Source organism: Microchirus variegatus, assembly GCF_963457635.1.
Source record: "Microchirus variegatus genome assembly, chromosome: 20".
Lineage (NCBI taxonomy): Eukaryota > Metazoa > Chordata > Actinopteri > Pleuronectiformes > Soleidae > Microchirus > Microchirus variegatus.
This window is the reverse complement of record NC_139821.1, coordinates 1832286-1843593: the sequence shown is the minus strand read 5'-3', so window position 1 is coordinate 1843593 and position 11308 is coordinate 1832286. Positions and strand designations below refer to the sequence as shown.

The following is an 11308-nucleotide window of genomic DNA, read 5'->3' as shown; positions in this document are numbered from 1 at the left end:
TCTCTGTGATGTTAAAATCACTGGTTTACTCTATGGACTTTGGTGTGGGAGAGTGAGTGAGTTTACAAAACTTCAGTTTCCCCAGTCTAACAGTGAAGATAATTCAAATATTGTAATTTTTTTAACACATTGAACAACATGAATCAGCTTTCGAAGTGAAATTTGAACTTTGTAAACCACTCACTCTCTCACACCAAACCCCATAGAGAAAACCAGTGATTTTAGCTCACAGGGACACAGGAGCTGCTGGTCTACTGCTGCCTCTTGTGGTCACTTTGTGTCACTGAAGTTAAGTCTAAATTAAATATTTTAAATGCCGAATTTTAGAAAATAAGCCTCTCAAACTTATTTGAGCTTAGTGATGGAGGCAGCAGTGGATCAACAACTCCTGTGTCTCTGTGATGTTAAAATCACTGGTTTTCTCTATGGACTTTGGTGTGGGAGAGTGAGTGACTTTGGTGTGGTTTACAAAAGTCTATCTGACAGTGAGATAAAGACGTGCAAGTGCACTTTATTAAAGCCGGACTGTCCCTTTAAAGAAGCACACGCACACGCACGCACGCGCACGCACACGTATCTCCAGGTGTGCCGCACACACACACACATGTTCTTAATCACAACCATGTGAGTGTTTATTGAGATTCGTGCGGATGAAAAAAAAACACAATAAAACGCCTCGCGCTCGAGGGTCACAGGTTTGTGTCTGAGCGCTCACGTTACCATGGTAACAGAGGGTTTCACTGATGTCATTTTAATTATTTTATATATTAATAATTGAAGATGTTTAGTGCTATAACATTGTTCTTTATTTAAAACGTCATTTATGACACGTTTTTTATTTAAATTCAGCAGAAAACTCCGTCTGCTTTCGTTCAACCTCAGCGTCAGAAGAATCACGTGATTTCAACTGACACCTGCAGCACACTGCTGCCCCCTGCTGGCAGACTGTTGTCCTCACAGCCTCAGGATGAAGATGAAGGTGCACATTTGATGTCCTGTTTTTAACTTTGATTCAATTGTAATATTCTCTTTGATTTATGATGATGATTTTTTTTAAATTATTTTATTTTAATGATTTACAAACTCTTGTTACATCTTGATTTGTGTGATTTATCTTCTTCATCGAGACTATAAATCAGCACCTAAAACTAAAGGTAAGAACCATCTGTGATGACTTTAAGAACATTAAAGCTGAAGTTTGTAAACCACTCACTCTCCCACACCAAACCCCATAGAGAAAACCACCGATTTTAGCTCACAGTGGACACAGGAGCTGCTGGTCCTCTACTGCCTCGTGTGGTCACTTTGTGTCACTGATTTTAATCCGAATGAAGATTTTTAAAAGCCGAATTTTACAAAATAAGACATTATAAATTAGTGATGGAGGCAGCAGTGGATCAACAACTCCTGTGAACTCCTGTGTCTCTGTGATGTTAAAATCACTGGTTTACTCTATGGACTTTGGTGTGGGAGAGTGAGTGGTTTACACATACACTTCAGTTTCCTGTTTATTGACAACATAAAGAGATTTAAAAACATCACAGACTGAAGCTGGAGTAGATTTAACACATTAAAAAATATATAAATATATATTTTGATGTTTATATTAACAAATGTTAATTTATTAAATGTGTGAAAGATGAAGTTTTACAGCAGCTGAACAAAGTCTGTGTTTGTGTGATAACAACTGAGCAAAGTCTGTGTGTGTGTGTGTGTGTGTGTGTGTGTGTGTGTGTGTGTGTGTGTGTGTGTGTGCTTGTAGCTCTGCAGTCCACGCTCCGTGTGTCCAGCAGGGGGCGGTGCTCCGCAGTGAGGGGGGGGGGCGGAGTCAGGCGGCGGTGGGCGGGACTGCAGCCTTTAATACAGATGCTGTGTTCAGTGCAGAGACACAGACGACACGGACGGAACCATGAGCAGCTCACCGGGGCAGACGTACGACGTGATCGTGGTCGGTGGAGGAATATCAGGTGTGTGTGTGTGTACGTGTGTGTGTGTGTGTCCGCGTGCGTGTGTGTGTGTGTGTCCGCGCGCGCGTGCTGTGAGGTCATGGAGACGCTTGATGAGCTGTGACTGACAACTGTTGCTGCTGCGGGTTAAACCATAACACTGTTTCCTCTTTGTGTGTGTGTGTGCGCGCGCGTGTGTGTGCACGTGTTACTATATAATAATATACAAGTGTCAACACCTACGATGATCATTTGTTGACGTATTAGCGTCACAAAAGCATAATTTATCGCGTTCACACGTTGTGAGATTGTTTTGATATTTAAAGACACACTACGTAACATTCCTGCGTTCAGATAGCTAAAAAAAAATGATGAGCTAAAATGTTTCCAAGCAACGTTTCCTTCAGCGACGTCGTCCTCTTTACCACGTCTGCTATAATGGTGCGTTCCAGTTGTGGTCGGAAGTCGTAATTTCCCGCTTCCTAGTTGGGCGTTTCGCCTGGAGGTTGCTCACCTCAGAAACCCCGACATAGGATTCTAAGATGGCTGCCACTTCTGTCGTATTCGTCTATCTGTTCGTTGACTGCTAATGCTAACAATGGCTAACCTGAGATATGTTATGTTAGCGTTCATACTTATCTCAGCTGGACCGTCGTGATCATTTGTTTAAGTTTTAGCATCATATCGCTATAATTTAGATTACGACGGAATTATTTACAAATTTAAAGATACAATACGTAACATTTCTGCGTTTAAATAAATGGTTAGCTAACGTAAAATGTTTCCAAACAACATTTTATCTTTTTAGTCGCCCTTAAATGTCCTCTTTACCGTCTCTGCTGTAACGGTGCGTTCCAGTTGTGGTCAGAAGTCGGAATTTTCCAAGTTTTTTTATTTTATTTAAAGTTTCACGTGGAGGTTGGAAGTCGGAGCAACGTCGGAAACCTTGACAATTTTTTGTGTGTGTGTGTGTTTTAACACTTTAGCTTAACAGATTAAGCTGGGATTATTTTGAAATTTAAAGACAAAATACGTAGCATTTCTGCATTTAAATATCTATGTAAAAAAAATGGTGAGCTATCGTTTGCTAAAACTTAGCACCCCCCACGACCCTCCGGTGGAGGATGAAACGGTAGATAATGGATGGATGGAGTTAGCGGAACAGTTTCGTTGTCGTCGTCTCTGCTGTCATGGTTTCATTCCAGTTGTGGTCGGAAGTCGGAAATTCCTACTTGGAAGTCGGAAATTCTTACTTGGAAGTCCGAAATTCCTACTTTGGAAGTCCGAAATTCTTACTTGGAAGTCCGAAATTCCTACTTGGAAGTCGGAAATTCCTACTTGGAAGTCGGAAATTCTTACTTGGAAGTCGGAAATTTCTACTTGGAAGTCGGAAATTCCTACTTGGAAGTCGGAAATTCTTACTTGGAAGTCGGAAATTCCTACTTGGAAGTTTCACCTGGAGGTTGGAAGTCGGAGCAACTCTTTCAAAACATTGACTTCAAATTCCAAACTATTTCCAGGCCTGGAAAACATTTCTCTGTAACTTCCAAACATTTCCAGGAATTCCATGAGCCTGGTTTTTAATTTTTCCGGCATGTGATGCAGGTATTTTTCCAGAATCTGAGCCAAATCAGGAACTCTGCGTCTCACTCGTCCTCTTGTTTGTCCTCCAGAGAAGTGAAATCAGTGTCAGTTTAAATGGTTCAGATGCTAACGGACAGCTAACGTAATCCCCTCTGTGTCACATTAGCTGCTCATAGCGACAGCGCGTTGTTTACTCCGCTGCCCTTTGAGTGAGCTCCACACATAACAGTCAGTGTCCAATCAGAGGAGGGGGGCGTGGCCTCTGCTGTGCAGGAGCAGTGAGCGCCTCGAGGGGCGGCGGCACGGGAACGCTAAACACTTGTGACAGCAGCCGAGAGGAGGAAGAGGAAGAGGAAGAGGAAGAGGAAGAGGAGGAAGAGGAAGAGGAGGACAGTTTCATCTCAGCTGCAGCAGCAACAAAGACATGAGACAAAGGTCCGACTGTCTGAGGACGGGTGGACATCACTGCACAGTGTGGGGACAGCAGCTCCACACTGACCCCTGCAGGACGGAGGACATTCAGAGGAGACACTTTCACTTCTGCATCTTCACGACCACAAAGAAGAACCTGAGGGTTTGACGACATGTGACCATGTGACCATGTGACCCTGTCTCACAAAGATTATTATTAATTATTTTAAGTAGTTAATTTAAGTCACATTTGGAAGAAATAACCCTTTAAAAGTGTAGTAGTATTTTAAAGAGCACTGGCCCTTTTAAACTGTACCTGTTGACCTGAAGGGGGCGGAGTCAGCTCCACCTGTGATGATGTCACACTGATCTGTGTTCAGTTCTCCCCACACCAAACCCCATAGAGAAAATCAGTGATTTTAGCTCACGGGGACACAGGAGCTGCTGGTCTACTGCTGCCTCGTGTGGTCACTTTGTGTCATTTAACTAAATCCTGGAGAGAGACCCGGGAGAGAGTTTCCTGTCTTGGCTCAGTTTGACCTCCTCCCCCACTCTCTCTCTCTCTCTCTCTCTCTCTCTCTCTCCCTCCCTCTCTCTCTCGCCCAACAGGAAGTTCTCTCTGCCATCACACCCACTTCCTGTTTGTTGACCCCTCTAAACACAACCCTGCTCCTTCTTTAGTGACAACACTCAATTATCAACATCTCCTCTCTTTGTTTCCACAGTTTTGTTCAACATTATTCAAACTGTTGATTGAGCTTTATATTAATACATTATTATACCATTATGAAATATATAAATAAACTATATAAATAAGGGTCTCACTCGCCAGGAGGTGGCGATCTACCCGTTTCTCCAGCTGAGAACCATGGCCTCAGATTTGGAGGTGCTGCTGCTGCTCTAAACTCTGGGATTATAATCCCTGCTGCGTGTCCTGGGTCGGCTCCATGGTCGGTTCCCAGAAGGACAAACCCATGTGGTCCAGGAGGAGGCTTCCCTGTCCCGATATGTGAACCATCTCAGCGAGGTTCTCCCAGGAGTCCAAGTTCCTAACCAGATCTCTAAGGCTCCACCCTGTGGAGGAAACTCATTTTGGCCGCCTGTGATCGTAATCGGTGCGGTAGACCGAGAGCTTCGACTTTAACCTGTGGAGCTACACTTCCACGATCCAGAAGATCCTTAAGAGGCAGGACCTCTCCCTCGACCTGGAGTGGGCAGTCCAACCCTCACCGGCTGAGAACTTCTAAGAACGGGGCCTACAGTTGGTGTAGTGGTTAGCAAGTTTGCAGCAAGAAGACCTGGGTTTCTGGGGTTCGAGCCCTGGTTGGAACAAGGACCTTTCAACCTTGCAAGGAGGACTGTCCAGGGTGTACCTCGCCTATCGCCCTATGTCAGCTGAGATGACCCCCCCGCAACCCTCTGGTGGAGGATAAATCGGTAGATGATGGAGGGGTGGATGGACTTCCACCTCAGCAGACCTGTGGAGCGACACTTCCATGATCCAGAAGATGGATCCAGAAGAGGCAGGACCTCTTCCTCGGTCTTGAGTGGGCAGTCCAACCTTTACCGGCTGAGAACTTCTGAGAACGAGGCCCGCGGTTGGCGTAGTGGTTAGCATTCTTGCCTTTGCACCAAGAAGACCCGGGTTCCTGTTGGAACAAGGGCCTTTCAGCATGGAGTTTGTCGGTCATCCCCCCCCCCCCACCCCCCGCGACCCTCCAGTGGAGGATAAAGCAGTAGATGATGGATGGATGGACTGTCTTCCACCTCAGCAGACCTGTGGAGCGACACTTCCACGATCCAGGAGATGGATCCAGTAGAGGCAGGACCTCTTCCTCGGCCTGGAGTGGGCAGTCCAACCTTTACCTTCTGAGAACTTCTGAGAACCTCGGGTTCAGAGGGAGCTGATCTTCACCCTCGACTGCGAACCTTCTTCCAGATTAGCTTAAACGTAACCAGAGTGATATGATTGGCCGACTCTGGAGTGAAGACGTGTTCTTGTGTCTCTGAATTTCAATCCAGTCCAATGTCGCTCCTCGGTTCCTAAACAGCCAATCGGTGTGTGAGTGTCCTGAGAACATGAGATGGTGGGTGGGGGGGGGGATGTGATTGCTGCGCGTCTGGCAAATGTCTCCCCACCCCCCCACCCGTCCTCGGATCAATACGTAGCCTTTTAGAAACCTGGTTTAAGAGGCTCACTTGTCACTCAGCTGCTATTGAGTTTTGTGTAGACACACACACACACACACACACACACACACACACACACACACACACACACACCAGAGTCCATCTCCAGAGCAAATCAGATGTGACAGAGTGAAGCCTTCGTCCTGCTCAACGTTTGCTTTATTTCACATTTTCTCAGACTCGTGGAGCTTGAGGAGAATCACAGACCATAATAATAATAATAATAATAATAATAAAAAAGTCATGATTTATCTTTATTTTCATCCCGATCGACGATGACAGAGACATGAGAAACTGCGACGACTCGAGGAAAAACAGATTTCAGCCACTGAGGAGATGATATCTGCGTCTGTTTGAGTCTTTTCCAACACTCACTCTCCCACACCAAAGTCCATAGAGTAAACCAGTGATTTTAACATCACAGAGACACAGGAGTTCACAGGAGTTGTTGATCCACTGCTGCCTCCATTACAAACCTTAAATGTTTTATTTTCATGAATTTGGCTTTTAAAATTCTTCATTTAGACTTAACTCAGTGACACAAAGTGACCACACGAGGCAGCAGTAGACCAGCAGCGTCCTGTGTCCACCGTGAGCTAAAATCGCTGGTTTTCTCTATGGGGTTTGGTGTAGGGAGAGTGAGTGGTTTACAGACTTGAGTCTTGTGACGTAGATGTGTGTGCGATCGTGTGTTTGTTGTTCAAACGTCTCAGAACCAGAAGAACCAGATTATTTAGGTCAATCAGAGCCTGAAGGTTCTGATGTGGATGAAGCAGGAGAGGAGACCTTATTATTATATTATTATTATTATTTATGTCTTTTTAGCCATAAACACTGTTTATATTTATATATATATATATATATATATATATATATATATATATATATATATATATATATATATATATATATATATATATATATATATATATATATATATATATATATATATGACAATGTGGATGATTTTTATTCTTTTTTACTTAGATTTGAAATAAATCAAACGCAGCAAGAGATGAAAAGAAAAAGAGGTGAAAGGGTTATTATGATCAGCTCAGTGAACAATTGTGAGTGCTGCATGCACTTGTTTTTCGTGCAGCCCTTTGAAATGATGCTTTTCCTCTAATATAGAGTTATTAAAGTTGATGAAAGGCTTTTGTGTTCGAGGGAAAAACAAGGAAACGATCGATGCAAACAGGTTTCCTGATCAAAGCTGCAGTGATCGCTGTGGGCCAATAAAACCTGACCTTTAGCTGAGAGAAGGTAATAATGTTGATTTAACGCTGATTTAAAGGTGACATCTGAGTCTGCACCGCGACAGAGAAACAACCTGTGTGCACCTTTATATCCTCATATATCTGCTGTATATATCATTTAAAAAGGTGCATTTAGGAACGCTAATTGATGCTAATGATATTTATTGTTATCTGAAATATGTGTCATTGTTGGTTAGAATGAAGAGAATGGAGGCTGAAGGCCAGGAAACACTGATCTGAGGCTACATGCTAACACTGAAGCCGTTTCACTGATCTGAGGCTACACGCTAACACTGAAGCCGCTTCACTGATCTGAGGCTACACGCTAACACTGAAGCCGTTTCACTGATCTGAGGCTACACGCTAACACTGGAGCCGCTTCACTGATCTGAGGCTACACGCTAACGCTGAAGCCGTTTCACTGATCTGAGGCTTCACGCTAACGCTGAAGCCGTTTCACTGATCTGAGGCTTCTCGCTAACACTGAAGCCGTTTCACTGATCTGAGGCTTCACGCTAACACTGAAGCCGTTTCACTGATCTGAGGCTACACGCTCACACTGAAGCCGTTTCACTGATCTGAGGCTACACGCTAACACTGAAGCCGTTTCACTGATCTGAGGCTTCACGCTAACACTGAAGCCGTTTCACTGATCTGAGGCTTCACGCTAACACTGAAGCCGTTTCACTGATCTGAGGCTACACGCTAACACTGAAGCCGTTTCACTGATCTGAGGCTTCACGCTAACACTGAAGCCGTTTCACTGATCTGAGGCTACACGCTAACGCTGAAGCCGTTTCACTGATCTGAGGCTTCACGCTAACGCTGAAGCCGTTTCACTGATCTGAGGCTTCACGCTAACACTGAAGCCGTTTCACTGATCTGAGGCTTCACGCTAACACTGAAGCCGTTTCACTGATCTGAGGCTACACGCTCACACTGAAGCCGTTTCACTGATCTGAGGCTACACGCTAACACTGAAGCCGTTTCACTGATCTGAGGCTTCACGCTAACACTGAAGCCGTTTCACTGATCTGAGGCTTCACGCTAACACTGAAGCCGTTTCACTGATCTGAGGCTACACGCTAACACTGAAGCCGTTTCACTGATCTGAGGCTTCACGCTAACACTGAAGCCGTTTCACTGATCTGAGGCTTCACGCTAACACTGAAGCCGTTTCACTGATCTGAGGCTACACGCTAACACTGGAGCCGTTTCACTGATCTGAGGCTACACGCTAACGCTGAAGCCGTTTCACTGATCTGAGGCTACACGCTAACGCTGAAGCCGTTTCACTGATCTGAGGCTACACGCTAACGCTGAAGCCGTTTCACTGATCTGAGGCTACACGCTAACGCTGAAGCCGTTTCACTGATCTGAGGCTACACGCTAACGCTGAAGCCGTTTCACTGATCTGAGGCTACACGCTAACGCTGAAGCCGTTTCACTGATCTGAGGCTTCACGCTAACACTGAAGCCGTTTCACTGATCTGAGGCTACACGCTAACACTGGAGCCGCTTCACTGATCTGAGGCTACACGCTAACACTGAAGCCGTTTCACTGATCTGAGGCTACACGCTAACACTGAAGCCGTTTCACTGATCTGAGGCTACACGCTAACACTGGAGCTGCTTCACTGATCTGAGGCTACACGCTAACGCTGAAGCCGTTTCACTGATCTGAGGCTACACGCTAACACTGGAGCTGCTTCACTGATCTGAGGCTACACGCTAACGCTGAAGCCGTTTCACTGATCTGAGGCTACACGCTAACACTGGAGCCGCTTCACTGATCTGAGGCTACACGCTAACGCTGAAGCCGTTTCACTGATCTGAGGCTACACGCTAACACTGGAGCTGCTTCACTGATCTGAGGCTACACGCTAACACTGAAGCCGTTTCACTGATCTGAGGCTACACGGCATTTAAAACATATGTAAACACGTTAGCCTGACTGAAATCATGCTAACTCAACTGTTCCACTTCAGAAGCCGGAAACACTCGGGTTAGCCACCGTTAGCAATAGCGGTCATAACAGAGCGCTATTTGGTGTTTTGCTGTAAACAGAAGCGACATTATAGCGACGTGTCTACAGTTAAAAGATGAAACCGTGCGATGTGTACGACCTGCTTAACGTGAAACAAATACAACACACGTGATTGCAAACGTAGTAAAAGTAGCAGAGTTTGTAGCTACGGTGGCAGCCATCTTGGAAGTCGACTAGCTAAAACGTGGCTCTGCTAACAGGGACACGAGATACAACAAGCTTCTTAACAAAAGACTCGCTCACTAAATTTACACCAGATTACGTCTGTGATATCTTCAGAACACATTTGTGTCTTTGTCTTTGTCATTTAACCACTCACTCTCCCACACCAAAGTGTATACAAAATCTAGTATTTTGAGTTAAGATCTCTCTGAATTTTTTTTTTTAATTATTATTATGAATAAATATGATGTGATATATATTTATCTCAATGGTTTTATCTCTGTTCGTGTGTCGCTGTGACTTGAATGAGCAGATGGTGAAGTCAGTAAATACATGGACTAATGTGATGGAAGTGTTTTCTCTGTCGTTTCCTGTGGTGGCAGAAATGTGACCTCCTTCCTCCTCCTCCTCCTCCTCCTCCTCCTCCTCCTCCCATAAATTCCTCGATTTCAAAACAAGTCATTCAAAAAGAAAAGGCAAATGTCAGATAGATAATCCTGTTTTAATCCCTGTTTTCAGAGGAAGAAGCTGTGAGGATTAAACGCCAAAGATCTTTCACCAAACGTGAACTTCTGCCATATTTTGACATAATTATGTGTGTGTGTGTGTGTGTGTGTGTGTGTGTGTGTGTGTGTGTGTGTGTGCGCGCAGGTCTAAGTGCAGCTAAGCTGTTGAACGCTCACGGCCTGAGTCCTTTGGTGCTGGAGGCCAGGGATCGCGTCGGCGGTCGTACGTTCACCGTTCAGGTAAAAAACCTCTGAGAAACGTCTGTGTTCAGGGGGGAGGGGGCGGGGCTTAAATGTTCATCAGGGCACTTTCACACCTGTAGTTCCATTGCTTTGGTCTGTGGGTGGGTACACTTTGCTTTCACATATAGACCATCGGAACCAGACGAAAGTGCGGTCCGATAACCATGCAGGAACAGCTGCGCTCATGGCGCTGATCCGCCTTTCAGACCAAAGCAATCGTACCAAAGTAGGGCGGATAAAGCGGTCCGATGATTTGATTTGGTGCGCCACCAAAGTACCGAGATCGCTTTCGCACCGACGCAAACGAACCGAACCGAACCAAGGGACCAAAACGCGTTTGGTGCGCACCAAATCCTGCAGGTGTGAGTGCATTCGATTGCTTTGGTCTGCAGCTCATAATATGAGGAAATAAACGTCAACAGGAGTCTGACGCGTAGAGTAAAGTGTCATCTGCGTAGCGCTGTTCTCGTGGATGATTTCTTATATGTTTCATTGTTTGTTTGTTTCTTTTAGAATAAGCAGACAAAGTGGGTGGATCTGGGCGGGGCTTATGTCGGACCGACTCAGAACCGCATCCTCCGATTGGCCAGAGAATACGACGTGAAGACGTACAAGGTCAACGAGCAGGAGAACCTGGTGCATTATGTCAAGGTGAGTGTTCTGGAACGTCCTTTTCCTGCTCGTCTTTTGTCCTCTGTGTTAGCGTCCTCTGTCCTTTAGCGTCCACCGTCCTTTAGCGTCCACTGTCTTTTAGCGTAGCGTCCACTGTCCTTTAGCGTCCACTATCCTTCAGCGTCCACTATCCTTCAGCGTCCACTGTCCTTTAGCGTAGTGTCCACTGTCCTTCAGCGTCCACTGTCCTTTACTGTCCACTGTCCTTTAGCGTCCACTGTCCTTTAGCGTATTGTCCACTGTCCTTCAGCTTCCACTGTCCTTTAGCGTCCACTGTCCTTTAGCGTCCAC

General features: G+C 45.3%; 1 protein-coding gene across 1 annotated transcript in view; it reads left to right on the top strand.

Moving 5' to 3' along the window:
- Nucleotides 1-1909: 1909 nt before the first annotated feature.
- The window catches only part of mao (monoamine oxidase), a gene marked incomplete at both ends in the record, with an annotated part of 20429 nt that continues 11030 nt past the window's right edge, over nucleotides 1910-11308 (top strand). The window contains 3 exons of the mRNA XM_083906717.1: nucleotides 1910-1967; nucleotides 10248-10342; nucleotides 10859-10996. Coding sequence (XP_083762843.1) covers nucleotides 1910-1967; nucleotides 10248-10342; nucleotides 10859-10996 — 291 coding nt within the window. The remainder of the gene's footprint in view (nucleotides 1968-10247; nucleotides 10343-10858; nucleotides 10997-11308) is intronic.